The sequence below is a fragment of the Monodelphis domestica genome, chromosome 2, assembly GCF_027887165.1.
Source record: "Monodelphis domestica isolate mMonDom1 chromosome 2, mMonDom1.pri, whole genome shotgun sequence".
NCBI lineage: Eukaryota > Metazoa > Chordata > Mammalia > Didelphimorphia > Didelphidae > Monodelphis > Monodelphis domestica.
The window spans coordinates 324,389,065-324,414,991 of NC_077228.1; the positions used below are offsets into that span (position 1 = coordinate 324,389,065).

Consider the following 25,927-nt stretch of genomic DNA (forward strand, 5'->3'; position numbering starts at 1 on the left):
AACCCTTTTTTCATGCACTATGTCCACCTCCGCTGATAATCTGTCCTTTATTTTCTCTGGCAATCCTTCACTCATACTCACTCTCACCTGTATGTGCATGCTATTCTGAAGTATCAAAATAGACAGTTGACCTCAGTGGTCAACCGAGCGGTCAAGATTTATAAAAATCTGGAAGAACTGTCAAAATTTCTATCATTATCCTTCCAGTCATCCAGATAATCTTTGACTCTTCCTCTCTTTCACCCTGCCCCCATACAGTTAACTCAAATCCTGTCCATTTTGCCCCCAATAATATCTGCCACATTTGACTCCTTCTCTTCACTCATGTCACCATTACATGGTTCATGCCCTCACTACTTCCCATCTACACTTTTACCAAAAACCTTCTAATTGGTATGTAGCCTTCCAGATTTGCCTTTCTCCAATCCACCCTCCACATAATTGCCACAATCATCTTCCTAAAGCATTTTGTTGTTGTCATTCTTTTTTTTAAAACCCTTACCTTCCATCTTGGAGTCAATACTGTGTATTGGTTCCAAGGCAGAAGAGTGGTAAGGTCTAGGCAAAGGGGGTTAAGTGACTTGCCCAGGGTCACACAGCTGGGAAGTGTCTGACGCCAAATTTGAGTTATTATCATTCTTCAGTCATGTCCAACTCTTGTTGACCCTATTTGGGTTTTCTTGGCAAAGATACTGGAATACTTTGCCATTTCCTTCTGCGGCTCATTTAAAAGATGAGGAAATTGAGCCAAACAGGGTTAAGGGACTTGCCTAGAATCACACAGCTAGTAAGCATCTGAGGTCAGACTTGATCTCACAAAGATGAAACTTCCTGATTCCAAGCCCTGTGTTCTATCTACTGAGCCACCTAAAGCATAAGTCTGACTGCATCGCTCTGCTGCTTAAAAAAACTTCACTGGATCCCTATTGCTTTTAAGATTAAACACATACTCCTTAGCCTGGCAATTAAGAACTGGCTGCAACCTACCTTTCCAGACTTCTAGAACTCCCTTTCCTGCAATATATAATCCAATCAAATTTGCCTGTGAGGTGCCCCGTCTAAGTATCTCTTCTCCCATCTCAATGCCTTTACCCAGGCTATCCTCAATCTATATTCCTTCCTCACCTGGGACTCTTATGATACTCACCTTCCTTCAAGGTTCAATCAAGCATTCATTTCCTCTACAAAGCTTTTCCTAATACCTACCACCACCATCCTCCAGTATTTATTGCTCTTTTGTTGTTCACTTATCTTAATATTTCCTTATATGTGTAAACTGAGTAGAATATGAGTTCTTGGAGGACAGGGACTCATTTATATGTTTGTGTCTGTATCTCCACCACTTGACTCTATGCCCTGGCACATAGTAGACATTCATGTTGTTGTTTATTCATTTGAGTCATGCCCAGCTTCTCATGACCCCATTTGGGGTTTTCTTAGCAGAGAGAACTAGAGTGGTTTTCCATTTTTTTCTCCAGCCCATTCTTCAGAAGAGGAACTGAGGCAAACAGGGTTAAGGGATCTGCTCAGGGTTACACAGCTAGTAAATATCTGAGACTGGATTTGAAGTCAGGTCTTCCTGACTGCAATCCCAGTGCTCGATGCAATGCATCACCTAGAAGTTCAGATGCTTAATATAATTTGTGAATTGAACAAATTAAAGTCCAATGCTTAAACTCCAGAGCACCTTTCCTTACTTTTCCTAACCCTTGAATTCTAATGCCATGTGGTCTCCCAAATCACAAAGCAATAGGAAAGGGAAATAAAAACTTTAAATGTACCAAAGGACGTGCCAAGACTCATATTTCAGTGTTTAATCCTCTCTGCTTAGAGGCAACTAGTTGATAAGGCCAATAACATAGCAAATTAGGCCTGGAGTCAGGAAGATGACTTCAAATCCAGACTCCCAGCACTTGCTAGCTATGTGACCCTGGGCAAGTCACTTAACTTCTGTCTGTCTGGGTTTTTTCCCATGTAAGAGGGGGATAATAATAGCACCTCCCACCCAAGGTTATTGAGGGAGAAAATCAAATTAAATCACATTTGTAAAACATTTCACACAGTGGTTGATACGTAGTAAGTGCTGAATCAATGTTTGTTTTCTTCCTTCTCTGGAAGGTCAGTAGATGACTCAGTGGATAGAGAGCCAGGCCTAGATAGAAGAGGACCTAGGTTCAAATGTGACTTCAAATAGTTCCTAGCAGTGTGACCCTGGTCAAGTCACTTAATCCAAATTGTCTAGCCTTTACTGCTCTTCTGCCTTGGAATTGATACTTAGTGTTGATTCTATGACAGAAGGGAAAGAGAGAAGAAGAAAGAAAGAAAGAAAGAAAGAAAGAAGAAAGAGAAGAAAGAAAGAAAGAAAGAAAGAAAGAAGAGAAAGAAAGAAAGAAAGAAAGAAAGAAAGAAAGAAAGAAAGAAAGAAAGAAAGAAAGAAAGAAGAAGAAAGAAAGAGAAAGAAAGAAAGAAAGAAGAAAGAAAGAAAGAAAGAAAGAAAGAAAGAAAGAAAGAAAGGAAGGAAGGAAGGAAGGAAGGAAGGAAGGAAGGAAGGAAGGAAGAAGGAGGGAGGGAGAGAAGGAAGGAAGGAAGGAAGGAAGGAAGGAAGGAAGGAAGGAAGGAAGGAAGGAAGGAAGGAAGGAAGGAAGGAAGGAAGGAAGGGAGGGAGGGAGGGAGGGAGGGAGGGAGGGAGGGAGGGAGGGAGGAGGAAGGAAGGAAGGAAGGAAGGAAGGAAGGAAGGAAGGAAGGAAGGAAGGAAGGAAGGAAGGAAGGAAGGAAGGAAGAAGGAAGGAAGGAAGGAAGGAAGGAAGGAAGGAAGGAAGGAAGGGGAGGAGGGAAGGAAGGAAGGAAGGAAGGAAGGAAGGAAGGAAGGAAGGAAGGAAGGGGAGGAGGGAAGGGAAGGAGGAAGTTTGGGTTTGGGTTTTTTGCTTTATTTTGTTTTCATTTTAGTCAAGCTGCACTAGTGAAGACTTTCCCCAGTGAGTCAAGGTTTCCTGAGTGAAAGACAAAATTGTTGCCTCGTTCATCATGCTGGTCACCCCAGAGCACTGTGTCAGTTTGGTAAAGTCATTGGGCATCAGCTACCTGTCTTCCTTGTTCAGCATCTCTGGGGCTCAGTCATTACCAAAAGAGAGACTCCCCCATAGGTATTCCTAAGCATAATGGAGACTTAAAGTGGTCTCCAGAGTTTTACAGAACAGAAGTAGGTTTTATGTCATCTTGTTCCCAACAGTTCAATAGATCTGGACCTGGTGCACAACATTATTTAACATCAGTTATGATGGCAAAACAAATGGCACAAGTACAATCAATCTTGGCTTGACCTGCCATTACAACTTGTTATCCCAGAAGGTCAATGTTCTTTTCTGGAGGGTCAGATTATAATGAGTTTTCCAGGAAGTCCAACTGTTGGCTCTGTCAATAAAGGTGATAGAAGCGACTGCACTCCCAAATGGTCCCCTAGACACTGGGTCATGAAGATCCTGTCTGCAGCACCTTGTTTTTCTCTGAAAGCAGCTGCCTATCAGCAGAGTGTACAGTGGGAATCTATGTTACAAGCTTCCTCAGGATATAAAACCCAGTGGACATATTGCTATCCCATTTCTTTATGCATGAAAAAAATAGAGGGAGGAAAAAGAAAACTATGAGGGTCATTACTATAACTTTCCAAATAATCTTGTTGCTGCCAACACTTGCTTCCCAAAAAATGAATTTTTTATTTTTTGTCAATCCGAGGGGAAGGTGGGTGGCATGGTGCATAGAGTGCCTGGCTTAGAGTCAGGAGAACCTAAATTCAAATTCAGCCTCAAGCATTTCCTAGATGTGTGATTCTGAGTAAATCACTTCATCCTGTTTGCCTCAGTTTCTCATCTGTAAAATGAGCTAGAGAAGGACATAGAAAATCACTCCAGTATCTTTGCTAAGAAAATTCCAAAAAGACAGTCACAAAGAGTCAGATGTGACTAAACAACAAAATAACAACAGCAATCCAAGGGTCAGAAAGATTGTAGAAGGCAGAAATAAACATTTGGTCATTTTAGAATTAAAGAAGAGAATCTGGTCTCAGACACTTCCTAGCTGTGGGATCCTGGACAAGTCACTTAATCCCAATAGCCTAGCCCTTTACCACTCTTCTTCCTTGTAACTGATTACTATTGATTCTAAGACCAAAAGGTAAGGGTTATTTTTTTAAAATAATAATTAGAAAAGAGAAAAACAGTTTCCTCCTATAGCTCAAATAATGTGTAAATCAGCACTTTTTAATTACTGAGAAAAAAACCTTTTTTTTTTTCAAATGTAGCTTAAACCAGGTCAAATCACAGATACATCAAAAGGCAGATTGAGTTCTAAATTGGATGAGTCAGTGCAGAGATAGGTGGAGCTGAGTGGTGGAGAACCAAGATCTGGATATAATCTAAGGCATGTCTTAAATGGAGCCTCCACTGTGCAAATTGTCACCAATACCAAGCATTCTGGGTGAGAAAAGACTTCAATCTTGCCTATAGTCAACATTACTGAAAAAAAGGAAATCATTATTTTTACTAATTAATCAATCAATCTACAAGCCTTTATTAAGTACCAATATATGCCAAGCCTTTGTCAGCAAAAATAACAGTAATCTTGGCCCTCAAATTTACATTCTGTAAGTAGAAACAACACACACACATTAAATATATGTGTGAGATAAATAGAAGATAACTTTGGAAAAGAGACACCAGCAACTGGGGACATCAAGAAACCTTTACAGGACAACTAGGTGACACAGTGGATAGAGTGCCAGGTCTGGACACCAGAGGACCTAGCTATGTGACCCCGGGTAAGTCACTTAACCCAAATTGCCCAGCTCTTCCTGCTTTTCTGCCTTAGAATTCAATCCTAGTATTGATTCTAAGGCAGAAGGTACAGGTTTAAAAAGAGGAGGACATACTTTACACAGAAGCCAGGACTTGTGAGATGAGCTTTAAAAAAATTGAAGATCTTGAAAATTAGAGATGAAGAAGGATTATATTCCAGGCATGGAAGATGTTTAGGAAGATCATAGACACCAAACTCAGACTAAATACAGTGACCAGGTCCAAACATTCCAGAGGGCAATTTGGAACTATGCCCAAAGGGTGCTAAAAGACTGTCTGCCCTTTGATCCAGCCATAGCACTGCTGGGTTTGTACCCCAAAGAGATCATAAGGAAAAAGACTTGTACAAGAATATTCATAGCCATACTCTTCGTGGTGGCCAAAAAAAATGGAAAATGAGGAACTGTCCATTGATTAGGGAATGGATGAACAAAATGTGGTATATGTTGGTGATGGAATACTATTGTGCTCAAAGGAATAATAAAGTGGAGGAATTCCCTGTGAACTGGAACAACCTCCAGGAAGTGATACAGAGTGACATGAGCAGAACCAGGAGAACATTGTACACAGAGACTGATACACTGTGGCACAATCAAATGTAATGGACTTCTCCATTAATGGCAATATAATGATCCAGGACATTTCTGAAGGACTTATGAAAAAGAAAGTTGTCCACATCCAGAGGAAGAACTGTGGGAGTAGAAACACAGAAGAAAAACAACTGCTTGATTACATGGGTTGAGGGGGATATGACTGGGGATGTAGACTAAATGAACATGCTAGTGCAAACATCAACAGCATGGAAATAGGTTCTGATCAAGGACACATGTAATACCCAGTGGAATCAAAGGTCAGCTACAGGAAGGAGTGGGGGAGGGGAGGGAAAGAATATGATTCTTATAACCAAGGAATAATGTTCTAAATTGACTAATTAAATAAAATTTTCAAAAAAGAAAACAAAAATAATAAAAATAATGACAATAACAATAAATAAATAAACAAATAAAAACATGCAGAGAAAATGGACAATGAACTAACCATATGTCCCTCCTCTTAGTTGAGAACTGAGACACTATTAGAGTAGAATGTTGCATATTCTATAAGATATATTCTTTTTATCTGCTGGTTTTCCTTAATGATTTTTCTTAACTGCTTTTCAGCATTACAAAGTTCATTAGGGGTGAGACATATTTGAGAATGACTATGATATAAACAAAGTTGTCAATAAAATATCTAAAAATAAATATTAAAAGATCACCCCTGGCAACTGGGCATTGGACCAAGTTCTCCTTGTATCCTGTAGGACATAAGCAATGTGCTTTCCCTAGGCAGAGAGAAAACAAAAATTCCCTCTCCCTTCAAGTTTGTCACCAGGGCCAAGGTTCTCCACAGAAGCCAAACTAGTGGCTGTCTGTGCTTGTGCTACTAGGTAAATGGGATCTAGCCTAACTAAAAGAATCCCCTGGCTGCTCTATCAGATATCCCTACTTTGAGTACCTTTCTAGTCATGGTAGGTATTAAGGTACAGAATCTATAAACTAAATTATAAGAAGAAAGTGAAGAAAAAAAGTTTTCACATATAAACATATAGAAGACTATTGTGAGATTAAAAATTAATAAATACTCAAAGTATGTATTATATAGGATTTAATAATAATATGAGTAAGAAAGGGGTTAATTCAGCCAAGTGAGCAGAGCACAGAGCCAGAGAGACCCACACCTGCCACACTTTATCAAAAACCCAAGCTCCAAAAAGAGCCCTTTAATATGCATTTCAGCCAAATTTATCTCCTAAGCCATCAGTACATAAAATAAGGATGTAACTTAAAAGGATGCTGGGTAAATGTAGTTCAGATGTAGCAAATTTCTATTTGCACAGTATCCTGGTTGTTACTCTCAGTTTACAAAACTCCACTGTTCCATGTTATGGAGAAAATTTAATTGACAAGGAAGAGACCACACAGTACTTTCTACCAAGCCCCTTCCTACCTTTCCAATCTTCTTACACATTACTTCCTTCCACTAACTCTTCAACCAATAAATCAACATTTATAAAGCACCTACTATATACCAGGCACTAAGCTAAATGCTGGAGATACGAGAGGCAAGAGGCAGTCCCTGCTCTCAAAGGAACTTACAATCAAATGGAAAAGACAAAATGTAAACCATTTATACAGAGCAAGATATATGCAGGATAAGTCAGAAGTAATTAAGAGAGGGAAGGCAGGCTAGCTGTAGCCTAGCTCCATGTTGGAGAACCTAAGGCACACATGCCAGAGGAGGCTGTTCTCCTCCCCTCTCCACACATACCTACAGAAATTTCTCCTATCACCTGCCCTTCTGCCCAGCAGCCCAATTGGAGCACTTCTTCCCACCTCTGTCTGGGATAAGGCAGGGGGCTCACATGCAGCAATTTGGGCACTCAGTCTCTAAAAGGTTTGCCATCACTGTCTAGACACTGTTATGCACATACCGTGCTCTGGTTCCCCCCTCTGTGTCTTTATACTGACTGGCTAACTCCAATGCCTGGAATACTCTTTCTCCTGACCTAATTCTCTTTAAACTTTTATATTCCTCAAGCCTCAACTCAAGCACAACATGAACTCTTTCTTGATCTCAACTGTTTATGAATTCCTTCCTAAAAACTCTCATATCTATTTTTCAGTTTCTACATATGTGTATATATGTTGTCTCCCTGATAGAATGTAAACCCTTTGAGAATAGGGATATCTTCACTTTACTCTTTGTAATCCAAGTGCTCAGCACAGTGCCTGGTGTATAATGCCTTCTAAATATTTAGCAATCAATTCATTTCCTTTAGCAGAGTAGGTAAAAACATAGGGCACACTCAGCATGTCTCTGATCATATAGTTTCTTGTCATTATTTTTTTAAGATATGAGTCAGTATTTTTAGGTCTATTCTGTGATTACTAGGCTAAGACATGAAATATAATAACAAACTATGAAATCTTTTGGAAAATGTTGTCATGACCAGGTCATGAAATGTATTATTATGATGATGAACTCCAGAAGTTCAGAGCAAAACATTAAATTAAGTCTACATAAAAAGTGTAATGAATTATTGCATTTCTCAGAGACATAAATTCTGAAACTTCTAATAGAATAGAACTTGAAATTTAGCTCTGACATTTAACAGGAATCTCTAGGCTTGACTGATGTTTTCTTAACTCAATAAATGAATTATGGACCTTTCTCACTCTGAACCTACCCATCTATGCCAGTCTTGCAGTGGCAGAAATGAAGTCTGCTCACTTAAATAATCTTTCTTGGGAGATACTTTCTAAGATCAAAAATCATATGTTAAGAGAGGGTCGAGCATGTACATTACTCCTTTTTCTCAAAGAACTGTTCTGTTATATGTTGCAGAAAATTAAAGCCCTGTGATCAAGGGAGCTAACCAAATGCTTTCAAAAATGATTTAATAGAAAAGTAACTTTACCTCCCAAACACAGTTCCTAAATTTCCTCTTGAATACTTAGGTTGCATATTCTGCTTTGTTTTGTTTTTAGATCACATTGACAACGATTGGCTACGGAGACAAAACTCCCCTAACTTGGCTCGGAAGACTGCTTTCTGCAGGGTTTGCCCTCCTTGGCATTTCTTTCTTTGCGCTACCTGCTGTGAGTATCTTCACAAAAATCAAGCAGACAAAACTAGCCTTTAAGGAAATGTAATGTTGATCTTTCCATAATTTAATCTATGTGTATCCAAATCACTTGCAAAGAGGAATATGTCTGTGGTATACTTTTTTAAACTTTCTTTAAAAAAAAGATGAGAGAGAGAGAGAGAGAGAGAGAGAATGTGAGATCCTGAACCTTTATGAATGACTTAGATTTCAACTTCCACTAACTTTCATTAAGCCCTACTGGGTAGGTATCTGCACAGAATGCTGAGGAAGCTACAGAGATTCAATGTTATTCACAGTTTAGTTAGGGTTACTTTGTCTCTTAACCATTGGTTTTCATACTATGTAGGTGTCCGGCTAAGAGCAAACAATCATTCAGAGATGGTCAGATAGTAACTATTCATACCATTCATAAATTGTAGTTTATTATTATATTATTTATTATGCTAAATTATCTATACAGATATAAAAAGTTATATGTTCCATGTAAAACACACTAACAAGTTTAATCTATGATTTCAGCTTCTCTGCTATAGATGAGCATATATTAGATATTTATGGCTATAGACTCATAGGTGTTAAAAGTGTATGACCTTTAAGTGTTTAAAATATCAGATATTTTCTTCCTTATGTCACAATCACCTGTTTTCTTAATGCATAGTCTCTGTTTTGTCAGCAGGTAGGCAAGCATGTACATTTTCTGTGTCTTAGATATTTCTGTTTAGCTCTTTTGTAGAAGCTAAAACAGTGATCACCATTCTGTTCTCTGGTTACTTAAAGATATTTAATAAAAGTATGTCTCTCTTTGCCTTACTTCCCTCCACTTCTTCATTTTCCCTCCCCTCTTCCCTAGACTTTCTTCCCTCCTCCAACCAACATAGAGAGGGACAAGCTAGCAACCCTTGATAAGCATCATGGAGCATCATCACTGAGATCTTATGTGAAAAAAAACTGTCCCTTCCAACCACGCTCAGAAGTAATGATATCAGTTCCAGTTTGCTCAGAGGTCCTACTTCATACCACAGCCCAGAAATTAACTTGGAGAGAGGCTAGGAGACAGAAAAGTTTTGAGGAGGCAAAACCTACATCATTTTGCTTCTTCCAGAGGTTCTCCTTTTATCCCAATAGTGCCTGTGAAAAGAGCCTGGTCACTATGACCCAGTTGTGAATTAGCCATTAGTTTCTGTCTTATACCTCTGCATCACCATAAACAAAATATAAAATGTAAAGGTCAAAGGAGATTTTTCTTCCAGGTATGGAAAAAACAGTATTTCTTATTTCACAGTAGATGGTTAATGTGAAAACTAATGCATTAAATATTTTTAAGTCCTTACTTTGGTCAAAATATTATGCTGTGCATTTAGGGAGAAAGAAAACAGAAGAAGGGGTGAATTCTGCCCTAGACAAAGCCTAGGTAGTGAAGTAGTTCAGTGAATCCAGCACTGGACCTGATGAACCTGGAGTTAGGAAGACCTGATTTCCAATTCAGCTTCAGATACTTATCATCCTGGGCAAGTCCCTTAACCTCTGCCTGCCTCAGTTTCCTTACCCAAAAAATGAGGTTAAAAAATAGCACCTACATCTCAGAATTGTAAGGATAATATGAAATATTTATAAAGCACTTTATAAACTTTAAAGTCTTGTGTATATGCTAGAAGCAATACTGGTAGTAATAGTCATAGTGTAGTAGCAGCAAGTTAGGACACATACAAAAATTACCATAATATAGTTGATAAGTTCATGAGAAAGGTGCAAAACCAATTGGAATATGAAGGAAAGCTCCAATCCTACTCACCACACATGCCCAATCTATTGTCCTATCTTGTTGCTTCTACCTTCGTCTCCTCTCCCCCTACTTCAACTCATTGTCTTCTCAGCCGTAAAATGCTTTTCCTCAAATCTGTATCTGACCATGTCTCCCTGTCCTACTCGATAAACTCCAGTGGCCCCCTCCTATTACCTCTAAAATAAAAATTAAGTCTCTTCATAATATGATCCCTAGCCACCCATAATGCCAGGCTGGAATCAGTTAGATTCATCTTCCTGAGTTCAAATCTGCCCTCAGACACTTATTAACTTTCTCACCCCAGGAAAGTCACATGTTTGCCTCAATTTCCCCACATATAAAATGAGCTAGAGAAAAAAATTGCAAACCATTCCTGTATCTTTGCCAAGAAAACCTTAAATAGGGTCACAAAGAGTCAGTAATAAGTAAAACGACTGAACAAATACCTTTCTAATGTTCTTCTACTTTATTCCCATTCATTCACTCAATAAACCAGCTACACTGTTCTAATTATTCTCCACATCAACAGTCCTTATCTCTTCTCCTTGCCTTTGCCCTAGCTGACTCCCATTCTTGGGATACCTCTCATTGCTCCCCTCTAATTCCTGATTTTCCTAATTTCCTTCAAATCTTTTTTTTTAATCCTTACCTTCTATTTTAGAATTAGTCATTCTAAAGCCTAAAGGGTTAGGCAATTGAGATTAAGTGACTTGCCCGGGGTCACATAGCTAAGAAGTATACGAAGTAAGATTTGAACCCAGGTCTTCCTTACTCCAAGTTTGGTGCTCTATCTATTGGCTACCTAGCTACCCCACTTCCTTCAAGTCTTAACTCAAGTCCCAACTTCGGTAGGAGGCTATTCCTGGTCTCCCTCAGCTGACAGTGCCTTCCCTTCTGAGATTTCTTTCCATTTACTGTGTATATATGTTCTATGTACCAAGGTATTTATATGTTGTCTCCTCCATTAGAATGTGAGCTTCTTGAGGGACTGTTTTTGCCTTCTTATCCCCAGAGGAAGTGTCTAATAAGTGGTTTTTGACTGGCAACAGAGCATTCTACACATTTGATTTATTTGTATAATACAGATATTGTCCCTTCACTTAGACAGAGGTCATTTTGCCCGGCAGCCCCAACTCTTTGACATATTTCAAGAATCATAAAAAAAATTTCAAATACCTCTGAGCTTTTTTGAAGTCAGTCATCTGAAATATATTAACAGGCAGCAAAACACAGTCCCTTTCCTTGATGTTGCTAATAACATAACATAGTATATGTCCTACCTCTGTTCCTAATTACCTGATCCAGGTAGAGAAAGATTTTTTTCTGCCTATTCCGAGGTTGCCTATCTGCTGTTCTTAACTCTCTGGAGCATGACTGAAAAACAGGAAAGAGGAAGAAAGGGCCTCTGAGCAACCAAAATAGATGAGATACAATCCTTGGATGTTTCCTATTCATAACAGAAGCCCTTGGGCCCTCCCTTAGGGCCTATTTACTCTTTTATTCTACAACATTCTAGCAATTCCCAGATATCATAGGTTGAAAACTCAAAAAGGAAAAACACTGCTAAAGATAGACACATTGAAAACAAAAAAGTGACAGCTAAAAACCTGACAGCAAGGAAGGGGATCAAAAGACCCCTACAAAAATAAATGTGAGAAATCAAAAAACACAGCAATCTGGACCACTTGGGATAGGAACAAATGGTCCTCTGTAACTTAATACTTCCTAATGAAGACACTGCATAATCAAGAAATAGCTCAGTTATGTTCAGGGTGATCATCATCAGTTCCAAAAAATAAAAATAAAGTGAAAAGTCTTTTAAGAATTCAGTAAAGTATATAATACCTCTGAGAAAGACTTTCATCCAAAATAACTAATTAATTTTATTTGCCTTGGCCCTGAGATTTTGTTGGTGTAAGGAATACTCATCTGTAAAATATAGTCTTTGAAAGCAGACTGGGCCACAGGCAGCTGGGTAGCACAGTCAAGAGAGTGCTAGTTCCAGAGTTGGGAGGACCTCAGTTCAAATGTGGCCTCAGACACTTCCTTAGCTATGTGACAATGGACAAGTTACTTAACCCCAATTGACAGCTTAGCTGATCTTCTTTGATACTAAGGCAGACAGATAGGGGGAAAGAAAGGAGAAAGGAAAAAGGAAAGGAAAGGAAAGTGGGTCATTGAGAGCTTCCTTGCCAAAGGTCATAGTCAGAGGCAGAACTTGAACCCAGGTTTTTCTGTCCTGAAGGCCAGCCCTCTATTTAAAATGCCATTCTGCCCCCTCTCACTTTAACTATTTTTAATTGGTATTTAATGAGTTAAACTTTAGTTACATAGAAAATTTATTTATGTCTAACTCGTCTATTCCCCAACAATGCAAGGGCAAGGAGGTGTTACTATGAGCACCACAAACGTACAATATAGTGTTCAATATTCTTTTACCTAATGAATGAACAAATGAAAGGATGTAATCAAGCAACTTTTTTAGAAAAACCAAAATAGCTAGAAATGTCACTAGAGCTTCTGTATGTATCCTTTGAACTGTAAAGCTTCACTGAAAACTGGAGGTATGTGTTGACATTTTTAATACATTTTAGAATGAATCTTGTCTTCTCACTATTTTATCTTCTTTTCCTTTAATGCTGAGGAAGTTACTACCTACATACCCTCCTAGATATATTTCATTTCCATTTCTCCTATCTCCAATCCTCCTTCCCAACGCCCCTCAATAAACTGGAATGCTCTTTATGACAACCCATTCTCACTATGAAATAGACAGGGAAGAATGAATTTCAGGATGGGAAACTATTAAATCTTCTCTGTATCCTGGGCTATGTTGGAGACAGTCAGTTGTTAAATTTTCATTGTAAGCATTTACACCTTAGAAATAGGCAAACACTACATATCCAGGCTTGATTTATTATCTTGTTGATTGTCTAGAAAAGCCCCTCTGCCTATTTTTGTACAGCCTGGGATCTAAGGATGGTTTTTACATTTTTAAATAAAGCTATTTTTAAAAAGACAGTTGGACAGATTTGAGCCTCAGGCCATAGTTTGCCAATCCCTGGTAAGTTTAAGAAGTGATAGAGAAGAAAAAGGGAAAAAAGAGATTACCCATTTGTTACAGGTCTGGTATTGTGCACTGTGCTAAACACTTTACAAATATTTTCCCACTTGATCCTCACTTCAACCCTATGAGATAGGTGCTATTCTTATTCTCATTTCTCATTATTTCTTATTATTTTTTTTAAATATATTTTATTTGATCATTTCCAAGCATTATTCGTTAAAGACATAGATCATTTTCTTTTCCTCCCCCCCACCCCCCATAGCCGACGCGTAAGTCCACTGGGCATTAGATGTTTTCTTGATTTGAACCCATTGCTTTGTTGATAGTATTTGCATTAGAGTGTTCATTTAAAGTCTATCCTCTGTCATGTTTATTTCTTATTATTATCTTATTTCTCATTCCCCAATTGTAGAGGAAACTAAAGGAGAGATTAAGTGATTTGCCCAGGATCAAGTAAGTGTCTAAGTTCAGATTTAAACTCGGGGTCTTCCTGAATTAAGACCAAAACACTGTGCCACCTAGATGCTGTTAATAAGACTCTTAAAGAAGTGTTGTGTTTACATTTTCCCCCAAGTTGGTTATTAAACATTTACCAGCATACTCCTGTCAGATTGCATGCTAAATATTAACCCAAAATTTTTACATATCCCTCTCTTTAATACTGATGGGAAAATAAATAATTAATAAAATATTGATGGAGTACTTTTAATCAGTGTTGATTCACTATGATAGCCATACTGTTTGAGCAAAAAAAAAAATATAAAGCAAAACTATGAAAAATAACCCTAGTATTAGCTGTCCCTATACCCTCTTTTGAGTTTCATTTAAGACATCCACAAAACTTGGAAGATTGATAAGAGTGAGGAGTAGTATAAACACACAAGATCATGAAAGGTACAATAATTTACTTGCTATAAACATAACATTACATTAAATCACAATAGGCAGCCAGATGGTGAGATGGATAGAGCATAACCCTTGGAAGCAGGAAGAATTTGATTCAAACCCTGCCCCAAAAACGTCCTAGCTGCATGATCCTGAGCCAGTCACACTCATTTAACCTCTCTCAGCCCATTTCCTCATATGTGAAATGGGGAATAATAATAGCACCTACCTCATAGGGGTTTTTTGAGGATCTCATGAAATAATGTACTTAAAGCACTTTGTAAACCTTTAAGCACTATAAATGTCAGCTTGCATTACATTTTTTTTTCTTAAATTCTTACTTTCTTTCTGTCTTAGTATCAGTTCTAAGACAAAAGAGGTATAAGGGCTAGGCAATCAGGGTTAGGGGTCACCCAGCTAGGAAGTGTCTAAGGGCACATTTAGACACATCCAGGTCCTCCATATTCCAAGCCTGGCCCTCTGTCCACTGTGAAACTTAGCTGCCCCCATTGTTATTAATATTAATAGTCCCTAATAAGCCTCATTTTAATAGACTTCTATCTGAGGGCTCTGTACTAAGGAAAACAAGAAGACAGAAAGAAAAATTTGAATAATGCTATGATAAGACAATGAATAGACCTAGTTTAATAATTGTCATGATTTATATAGTCTAATGAGGGAAAGACCTAACAAGCACTAACCCTAGCCAAATTCATTATTCCTGAATAAGGTCAATAGGATTTCCAACCAATGCCCACAAATGTAACTTTGTTCATATGACACTTGCTAGATGGGTGCCATGTTGAGTTTGTCTTCATTTTTCCAATGGAGACAGTCTCAATCCAAAATTTCAAGAACAAAAGACATAAATTTTTGAATTACAGAAATAATCTTAGCCATATTGGAAAGGTTTTGTTTTGGGTTGGGGGGGTGGGTTACGTTCATGTCTAAGTCAGAGTAGCACTCTGAAAGATTACTTTCATACATCTATACATCTTCTTTTGCTTTATAAAAAAAGTTTCTTTTTAGATTTAATACTTCAATTCTATTATCAAATTTTGATATACAGTAGGACCTTGTTTATTACTAAGTTGCATATGCAAATTCAAGTATACAACAGGCAATCAGAAAAAAAATAAAGGCAGAAAAATACATAAAATGAAAATTTTGAATTATGCATTAAATTTATGCCATTTTCCTAAGTGGTGGAAAGTCTCATAGCAATTCACTCAGTCATTAATTTCTCATTCTGAGAAGCATTAAATAAGGGGATTCACTATAATGCATGATTTTCACCTTAGAATGTATTGGTTGCATAAAATGAGGTCCTAATATACAGCTATTACTTTAGCAACATATATTAAAAGGAAGAAGTTGATGCACAAAGGGCGATAAAAGAATGTCTACCCTTTGATCCAGCCATAGCACTGCTGGGTTTGTACCCCAAAGAGATAATGGACAAAAAGGCTTGTACAAAAATATTCATAGCTGCGCTCTTTGTGGTGGCCAAAAATTGGAAAATGAGGGGATGCCCATCAATTGGGGAATGGCTGAACAAATTGTGGTATATGTTGGTGATGGAATACTATTGTGCTCAAAGGAATAATAAAGTGGAGGATTTCCATGTGAACTGGAACAACCTCCAGGAAGTGATGCAGAGCGAGAGGAGCAGAACCAGGAGAACATTGTACACAGAGACAAACACACTGTGGTATCATTGAACGTAATGGACTTCTCCATTAGTGGTGGTGTAATGTCCCTGCACAATCTGCAGGGATCAAGGAGAAAAAAACACTATCCAAAAGCAGAGGACAAACTGAGGGAATAGAAACACCAAGGAAAAGCAACTGCCTGACTACAATGGCTGAGGGGACATGACAGAGGAAAGACTCGGAGCGAACACTCTGATGCAAATACTAACAACATGGCAATGGGTTCAAGTCAAGAACACATATGATACCAGTGGAATCACACGTCGGGGTGGGAGGGAGGAAAAGAAAATGATCTTTGTCTTTAATGAAAAATGCATGGAAATGATCAAATAAAATACTATAAAATTAAAAAAAAAAAGGAAGAAGTTGATTATAAAAAAGGTCAGTCTAAAGAAGGTCTCTAAGAGACAGAGTGGTGTTTAAGGAGCAGAGGAAACATTAAACATGGATTATTAAGACCTGAATTCAAGGACTATCTCTCCCATTTAAAAATTGTGCAACAATGAATAAATCATATAAACCTCTAGCCTCTGTTCCCTTATCTACAAAGAAAATGGAAATAACAATACTTGCATTTCCTACTTCACAGTGGGGTGTAGAGAGGAAAGTGTTAGCAAGCCATAAAGCCTTCATTGTGATTCATTTACACTGGGCTTTTTAGTAAAATCTAGGCATCCTGCTAGACTTATTTGACTCAGACTGGGGTTTCCACTGCTATTAGCATGAAACTAAGACAGACAGAAAGATAGAACTTAAATAGATAAACCAAATCATCACAATGTCTGGAATTTAGCTAAACTTGAATGGATAGAATAATTTTTTTTAAAAAGGGCTACTAAAAAAAGTGGAAAAGAACCACAACAATTTCCATTTTTGATATATGCCTATATATTTCAGTGATTCCAACTCAAAGAGATAGTAATTTATTATTAATAGTAAAATATATTATAATATTATTCTATAAGTTTAAGTGAATTACTCATTGTTTAGTGATTGGCAGTAACATACTTTCAGCTGCCAAAAAAAAAAAAGAAAGAAAACGTAAATTAAAAGATCCATCTTTACTTTGGCAAGATTGTTGTCATAACTATAAGACAATAACCAAAGGGGAAACTCTTTCTGAGTAGATAAATGTCTAATGACTATATACCAAACAAACAAAATGAATAGGCCCAAAAGAATCCACATTTGAATTCCATGACCATTAAATGGAGACTTGTAAAGACTCAAAAATGCTCTATTAATAAGACTGAGAGGTAGGCTAATGCTGGAACCAGGAGCCAACTGGTATCCCCAATGGGTAGAAAGGTTTTATATTAAATGGAAAACAAACCTCTCCAAAATTTATTATCATCAGAGGACCCTATTAGCCCCATGGTCTCCTGTAGTCTCAATTATCTTGTCCTACATGGCCAATGAGAGGTGAGGGCAGGATGGCGGATGCCTACATCTGATGACCAGTATCCTATAAGACCTCAATCTAAAGAAGAATGATCTGAAATACAAGCAGATGTGGGTCCCCAAACAAGCAAAACATCTATGGGCACAAAGCTATAGACCTATAGGTAGGAATACATTTGAAAGACAGAAATGGTGGCAGTCTCAAAACCTCATTCAAAGTTCCAAGCAACAAGGAAGCCAGAGAAGCAAACGAACATTGAGAAAACAGGAAAGAACTGGCTTTGGGAATTTCATAGGACTAGACTTGTGATTCATTGATATAGGGAACTCTGTGGAACATTCATCCCAAAAGGCATTTAAGTGCCTGTAACATGCAAGGTCCTATAAAAAGCAGTTTTTCTTTCAAAGCACATAACACAGCAGTTAGGAGGCTCAGTAGTCTAAGAGCCAGGGCTAAAGACAGAAGGTCCTGGGTTCATATCTGATCTCCGACACTTCCTAGCTTTGTGACCCTGGGCTAGTCATTTAACCCTCATTGTCTAGCCTTTATTGCTCTTTTCTTAGAATTGATACTAAGACAGAAAGTAAGGATTTTGTTTCAAATAATATGCATTGCATCATCATCACATTTTCACTTCAGAGAAGACTTTTCCTATTTTCTTCCCTGGTAAAATTACTGTTTCCCTCATGTGAACAATAAACTTAGACAATTTTTCTTCTGGGCATGGGGCTTCACTTAAAAAATAAATAAATAAAATAAAATAAAATAATATGCTTTGGATACTAAAACAGAAAGTAAGGATTTTTTAAAATAATATGCTTTGTATGTGAATCAATTCAATAAACACTAGTTATTAGCAGATCTGATGCATAAGGTATCTATGAAACTAAAGAAGATAAAAAAGAAGCATGAAGCATGGTCTGTGACCTCTTAGAATTTATGTTATGATCTAGGGAATGAGATTAACCATATACAGAAATATGATGTCAAAGTAGAATGTGAAACTGAATAAATAAGGAAGAGGCAATAGTATGCTAGCAAAATCTAAGAGAAAATTCAACCTGTGGCTGAGAGGAAAGATCAGGAAAAGCTCCATGAAGAAGACCTCTAAGGATAGGATTTCATCATTAAAAATCATTTTTGAATTGTCCAATATCCACCTTTTTTAATAGAGTCCTTTAAAAATGCAAAAGTGGCTGTGTTTTGTATTTTATTCCAGGGTATTCTTGGCTCAGGATTTGCATTAAAAGTGCAGGAACAGCACCGCCAGAAACATTTTGAGAAAAGAAGGAATCCAGCTGCCAACCTAATTCAGGTAAATTTCAATGTAATAGGTAGATAGCAGGATCTGTCTTTGTTAAGTCCTTGCTGGGGACAATTTACAGTCTTCATGATCCATTGTTTTGGAGAATTGTTGTTTTGTTTTATTTTGTTTAAAGGAACCTGAAGCCTGAGCCAAATGTACAATAACATGAAAACATCTTGGATTTGGGCTTGTTAAGTTCTTTTTTTTTTTCCCAAGAAGGAAAATGGATGTTTTCAGAGCCTTATTCATGCATCATTCAGATGAAAAGCCTTGCCAATAAAGCCATTCAGAGGGCAGCCTCTGGGTGGCTTACCCAATGAATTAATTTATTTTGTTAATAACTTAGAAAAACAGAGTTGATCATTAAATGAGGGAGCAGAACATGGCACTGGTCCCCATATTCAATTATACTTTTTTCTAGCTAGCAGGATGGCAGGGATCTGAGGTGACAATGTATTTAGTTGGAATGTAAAGGTTTGAGGTTTTTATGTTGAATTACTGTTGCTCTCATCTGTTACAGTAACTTGAAACAGACATTCCATTTTACGGGCTGACAGTACATTTTTGGTTGGCAATATGAGGGAATTCAGTGTTGGGGAGAAAGTGAAAAATTAAGCACGATGTTTAACTGAAGCCAGTTCACGAGGCAATGACTTTTTAGTCAGCATTTCTTCTTTCTCAGTGGCTATGAATTTGTGTTCAACAGCCAAAGGAATGCTTTTCTCCCTCCTTTGCTATCCATAGTTTACTGGCTTGTGGCCTGCTGTTGGACGTCGTTGACAATTTAACACACTTTTTTCCCCACTCAAATTCTTTTTCCCCCTCATGACCCAGTAATACACAGTCAGCTTTTGATTATACAGAGGTTGATTATCCAACATGTGAATTTTTTTCTAGGTGTCTGGCTTCTCTTCCTGTCAGTCTCTTAGCCATTTTGATACTTATTGGTACCTTTGCCAAAGGTTGAGCTGGGAAAGAGAGAGAGGAAAATGTGAAACCCTTCATTTTTCTTCTCTTTATTAGCTCAGGGAAGGAGCGCTTGTATCTAGAGACTGAATGATTTTTTTTTCTAATCCAAGTTCTCCCCTGTTGCCTGTTGGCATGGAAAACAGAGGTAAATGTAATACTCAATTAAATTACCAGTGAAGGTAAAACTTGACTTCATTTTTAAATTCCCAAGTTTCAAAATAAAATGGGGGGGTGGGGGAGAGAGAGAAGAGCTCTACTTTCCTAAACTGAAGGAAAAAGAAATTGCTTCTGAGCTCTGGGAGCCAAAACAATGTCTGGAGTTATGAAAAGGAAAATTATTTCCTTCCTTCTATTTCCAAAAGTTGCCCTGGGGTCCAGGAATCCCTTAATCCTTAAGAAAGCCTTAATTGGTTGTTTGGTGTGTTCAATATTCTTAATGAATTATTCTCCTCACTGCTACTATCCTTTAATCTTGCTTCACTCCAGAATATCTATCACAAGACACACTTATGAAAAGAGAATAAAGTATGACATTCTCTTTGCCTGACAAGAGTCATTCCTCTCATGTCCTAAGCTGTTGGAGGAAAATGGATCCCAGATGAACTTTTTCATTTGATAATAACTGTTATTGAGGCAAACTGGTAGAGGTATAGACATACATTGACTGGATCATAGGCAAGTCGAGGAAAAAGGAAAGAGCTTGCGTCCATGGGGAACTATTTGTTTTTCAATCATTTGAGGATAGAGGTCCTATCTTGGAAGCCTAGGGTGCATTGTGTTATATCCACGCACAGAGAATATAGGTGGGCACAAGTTTATTTAAAAACAGCTATAAATTAGGCATCAGGAAAGTAAAGCTACCAAACTGGTGAATTATCCTTCTCTTAATCCTTCCAATACTGATTCTAATTCTATAAATTTATATTTTAATTCTGTTAATTGTATTATTTTTATTTTTCATATTAATTATAATTAACTAATAATAAATATATATATATATATATATATATTTAAAATCTTTACTTGTTTTCCTAGTATCAACTCAAAAACACAAGGGAAAGGGGCTAGGCAACCAGAGTTAAGTGACTCGTCCAGGGTCATACAACTAGAAAGTGTTTGAGGTCACATTTGAACTAAGGTCTACCCATTTCTAGGCTTGATGCTCTAACTATTGGGCAACTTTACTGCTTCCCCCATTATCTTTTTTTTTTTAGCCTTTACCTTCCTTCTTGGAATCAATACTAAGTATTACTTCCAAGGCAGAAAAGTAGTAATGGCTAGTGAATAGGGGTTAAGTGACTTGCCCAGGGTCATACAGCTAGGAAGTATCTGAGGCAAAATTTGAACCCAGGACATTCTGTCTCTAGGTCTGACTCTCAACTCACTAAGCAATCTACCCGCCCCCCTAATAATCTTTTAATATATAAGTGGTCAATGATCTTGACTTGTAGGACACATGAAATTTGAAAAAATCGTGCCATCAAAAAAGGTTTTATTTCCTTTAATTTTTTAGACCTAAATCAAGTCAGAATCTATTCATTTTAAAAAGCAGTTCCATGAATTAGTTGAATTATAAATAGAAACATAATTCTTGAATGTGTTCATCATTCTTTCCACTAGCCAGAATTGGTGCTCCAAAGTTAGTATCTATGCTATACATCTGTATAATTTATACCATGCACTAGACTGGTAAGCCAGCTTCATGTGCTGACATATTGTTCATTTACTTATCAGCTAAGTCTTTCTTGGACAGCAGTGTATTTAGAATAACAAACCCAAACCTAATCCAATTTGCTCTAAATCAGAGCCACTGTCTTTCTAGAGGGTGATCCAAATAAGAGATTTACTCAGGGCACATGCAAGAAGCAACCAACATTCTATATTTCAGCTTTGGGGGAAAAAATGCTAAAACACCATAGTGGACAGCCCATGTAAATCCAGACTTAAATAAACTTTTCATTTAAGGAAAAGCAAATAACTTGGGAGAAAACGTATGTCTTTGTAAAGTTTTTTATATTTGCCAAAGTCTCACAATTCTTAAGTTTTTGATCAGTCATTTCAATTGTGTCCAACCCTTTACGAACCCATTTGAGGTTTTCTTGGCAGAGATGCTGAAGTAGTTCGCCACTTCCTTCTTCAGCTCATTTTACAGATAAGGAAACTGAGGCAAACAGGGTCATAGTTAGTAAGGGAAAGATTTGGGATCCGGAAGATGAGTCTTCCTGCCTCTATCCACTGAACCACTTAACTCCCCAGTTCTTAAGTGCTGACTATTAAAACTCTAAGCTTTTGAATTGGAATTGAAAAACAGTATCTTCCCAAATAAGACTGTAATGCATTGGGGCCAGAGTGATAATTATGAGGACAATTCATATCCTCTCCAGGGAAAAAAAAACTCAAATTATGTCAGAATTATGCATATAATTAGTATTGAAATTTGAATAAGATTGTTTTCTATAGAGTCCCAAATAACAAGCAACTCTACCTTTTATCTTGTTCTACACGTAAACCTGGCCTTTGTAGATGCGTTAGAATCTTCCCTTCAATGTTGTTTGTTCCTTCTACCAAAATCTGATGATGAGTGAAAAAGTGCGTCTTTTGGGAATTGTCAGTACATGAGTCATTGGCTTCTTTTCCATTTTGACTAAAAACCAGCATCAGCCCTAAGACAGGTGCTACTTAGTCTCTTCTTTACTGTGTGTCTCTAAAACCATTTTTTTTTTTTGGTTAGGAGAGATGAACGAAGGAGGCAGTGATTGGCAGTTAAGAATAGACCTGATTGGGAGCAGCTAGGGGATCAGTGGATTGCGAGCCAGGTCTGGAGACAGGTCCTGGGTTCAAATATGGCCTCAGATACCTGACCCTGAGCAAGTCATTTAATCCCCATTGCCTAATCCTTATCACTCTTCTGCCTAGGAACCAACCCCTGTGTTAATTCTTTTTTTCTTATTCTGGCTTTCTTTTTTTTTAAATTTCTTTCTTTTTTTTTGTTACAATACTCACTTTATTTCCCTCCTTCCCCTCCACCCACCCTTCCTGCAGCAACTCACAATTTCATTGAGTATTACTTGTGCCCTTGCCCTATATTAATTCTAAGATGGAAAGTAAGAGTTTAAACAAAAAAAAAAAGAGAGAGAGAGAATAGACCTGGATAGAAAAGCTAGGTTTCATGCTCTTTTTTTTTTTTAAACTGTTACCTTTTACCTTAGAATCAGTACAGAAAGAGTGCTGGATCTGGAGTGATAGGCTGTGGGTTCAAATCTGGTTCTGTCACTTATTACTGTGAAATTCTGGATAAAGCATTTAATCTCTGGAATTATTTCCTCAAGTATAAAATGAAGAGGGTTGTATTACTCAGAGGTAACTCCCATCTGTAAATCTATGATCCTAGACTTCCATGTCTTATTTGAAATTAGTTTTCTTAATTTGTTGTGTATTTCTGCTTTCTGATCAGATATTCTGTAGTAAACTCCCATCATAATATTATTTGTTTACCCTGTCACTGATTTGAACCCAAATAGTCTCTGTCATGCTCCACCATGCTTCCTCACTCTGATTCCTGAATTTCCTCACAGAATGTCTTTTTGACAGATAATGCTATTTAACCACTCTTTTGGGGTTTAACTTGAATAAGGTATCCCCTCTGTTGCCACATTCCAGTCACAAGTCACAATGTACCAAGTCATGCTCCCCTAAAGCAGTTTACATCCTTGCATTAGATATCCAATTCATTTTATTACCCATAATTTGGGGATTTTTGAGTAATCAGTTCTAGAATATTTTTCCTGTGGGTTACTGGGCCCATTAACTGATATTATTCTTTGAGAAGCATACCTGTGGTTTTCATAATCATGATTGAAAGGAGACTACATAGAGGCCTGATCTGTTTAAATGAACTTGTCATTTAAAGTAGAATGAATTTGACATATTGATTGAAACAACATATTTTGCCCCAGATGTTTGGGTAAACAATTTGTCATGATACAGTTTATACAGTTTTCAGGGCAAGTATTTAGCAAGAATGCTCATTAAACATCCCTAGGAAGTTAATCTCTAGTGGATGATTTTTCTAGAAAAGGTAACTATTTCTTGCCACAGTCAGCAGACTCAAGAAAAATTTAGCGTGTCCTTTGGATTCTTTGTCTACATAACAAATGTATTTTGGGTGGTGAGCTATTTTTTTTTTAATTTTCCATCAAGCTTTGGCATTGTGTAGGCAGAGCCAACAGCCAATCCTGAGCTTCAGCCTTTCAGTGTTCTCAAACTGTATTCCTTGGGGAATCTATCTTTTCCCCTCTTCTAATTTTGGTCTTGGTTTGTATTATCACTATTTATCTTCATCTTTATCCTCAAAAAAAAATTGTGTTAAGTTCCACCTCAGGAAATTTCACAAATTGAAATCATTTACCATTCATGTCTATTTATTAATTGGATCTGAAACTATTTAAAAGCTATTTGCAGCTGTCTAATCGATCTTTGATTAAAGGGTTCAGGATGTCTGTTTTTTTCCTATATCATATTTTGGTTTTCAAGGACTTTGTCTTGCAAATTTCCCTGGTATTCTTTCTTGAGCTAGTACGACAAACTTTGCCATTGGTTTTAGGTCAAATCAATTTTTCCATAATCAATTTCTAATTTATTTCATATCATATCATGTTGGTTTTCTTGTGCTTTTCTATTCTTTCCTGATACCAGGATGCTTGATGAATTTCTGTGACTGACTGCAGAAGAACAAGCCTAACAGCTATCTCACAATTTTATAAAAGTATTCTTCAACCTTTCAGGCATGTATCAGGACTGTGAATGATAAGGACAAAATCCCTTAATGTGTATTGTTTTACTAATCAGTTTTTCCATTTTTGTTCTGTCCTCGCTCCCTCTGCTTTGTTTTTCCCCCCTTTCTTTCCTTTTTTTTGTTCTTTTTTGAATCCGGCCCATAGTGTGTTTGGCGTAGTTATGCAGCTGATGAGAAATCAGTTTCCATTGCTACCTGGAAACCTCATTTGAAGGCCTTGCATACCTGCAGTCCTACCAAGTAGGTACCAGTCTGAAAGTTAGTGATGTGCTCAATGTCTGTACAAGCCTGTTTTTTCATTTGGTGGGGGGCATTTTTTAATGAGCATCAATGTTTGGCTTGTCTCATTCTGTGTATCTCTTTGGATTTCAAATCTGACTTGTAGCAACTTGGACTCCAGACTTAATCCACCCAATAAAATCCATCACTATATACCAATGATGCTAAATAAATATTATAAGAGGACAATGCCCAGACTCATAATCCTAGATTCTTTGCCCACTGGAGTCATCCATGAGGCCAATTTTTGTTAATATTCACTAAAGATATTACTAATCATAAGTGGATGAGTAGGTATGCTGTTTATTTTGCTAACTCTTCATATGTTGACATGAAGAATAGTATATAAACAACTTTTTAGTGGTGAACTCCTATGAATTTTAATGATTTATAGTAAAAAAATGTGCAGAGAATATTCAATGTATGTATCATATTAAGAAATCAAAACTTAATATGCCTGCACATATATGCATATATAGAGACACATATATGTGTCTCTATATATGCATATATATCTATATATACATATACACAGAACACTATTTCCACTGTTTTATCCTCTTCTTCCAATGCCTCCATACCGTAATAACAGCAACAATCTGAGGGCAACTAAGAAGATAAAAAGATCCTCAGTTTTATATTCTACATATTGATTCTCACTTCCTTTCAAAAGTCAAGTAACTTGGGGGCAGCTGGGTGGCTCAGTGGATTGAGAGTCAAGCCTAGAAACGGGAGGTCCTAGGTTCAGATCTGCCCTCTGACACTTCCCAGCTGTGTGACCCTGGGCAAGTCACTTAACCCCCATTGCCTAGCTCTTACCACTCTTCTGCCTTATAGTCAGTCAATACACAGTATTGACTCCAAGATGGAAGGTAAGGGTTTAAAAAAAAGTCAAGTAACTTAACTGCTCATTCAAGTCTACCAGATCCATTTAGAGTAAATATCATCCCAATATCATTATTTCAAGAGACTTCACATCCTTAGATTTTCACTTTGAGGTCAAACTAATATAATTGTTGAAGTAGGAAAAGGAGGAAGACAGGCTTAACTTGATTATAGTACACAGTGAGAGTAAAGAATTTTCTATCAGATTAAATATATTATTACTATAGTATTATCATTAGCAATCAAAAATATCAAAGTAATATGATAATATTTGACAAAGAGCTTAGCAAAAAATTACAGGATTGGTTCCAAGGTATAGAGCCTTGACAAATGGCTATTGCTAAA

General features: G+C 37.3%; 1 protein-coding gene across 2 annotated transcripts in view; it reads left to right on the forward strand.

The window, feature by feature from the left end:
• The window catches only part of KCNQ5 (potassium voltage-gated channel subfamily Q member 5), a 702,995-nt gene that overhangs the window by 579,300 nt on the left and 97,768 nt on the right, over positions 1 to 25,927 (forward strand). For both annotated transcript variants that reach the window (XM_056818502.1, XM_056818503.1), the window contains exons 6-8: positions 8,381 to 8,491; positions 18,568 to 18,663; positions 24,564 to 24,658. In XM_056818502.1, coding sequence (XP_056674480.1) covers positions 8,381 to 8,491; positions 18,568 to 18,663; positions 24,564 to 24,658 — 302 coding nt within the window. The remainder of the gene's footprint in view (positions 1 to 8,380; positions 8,492 to 18,567; positions 18,664 to 24,563; positions 24,659 to 25,927) is intronic.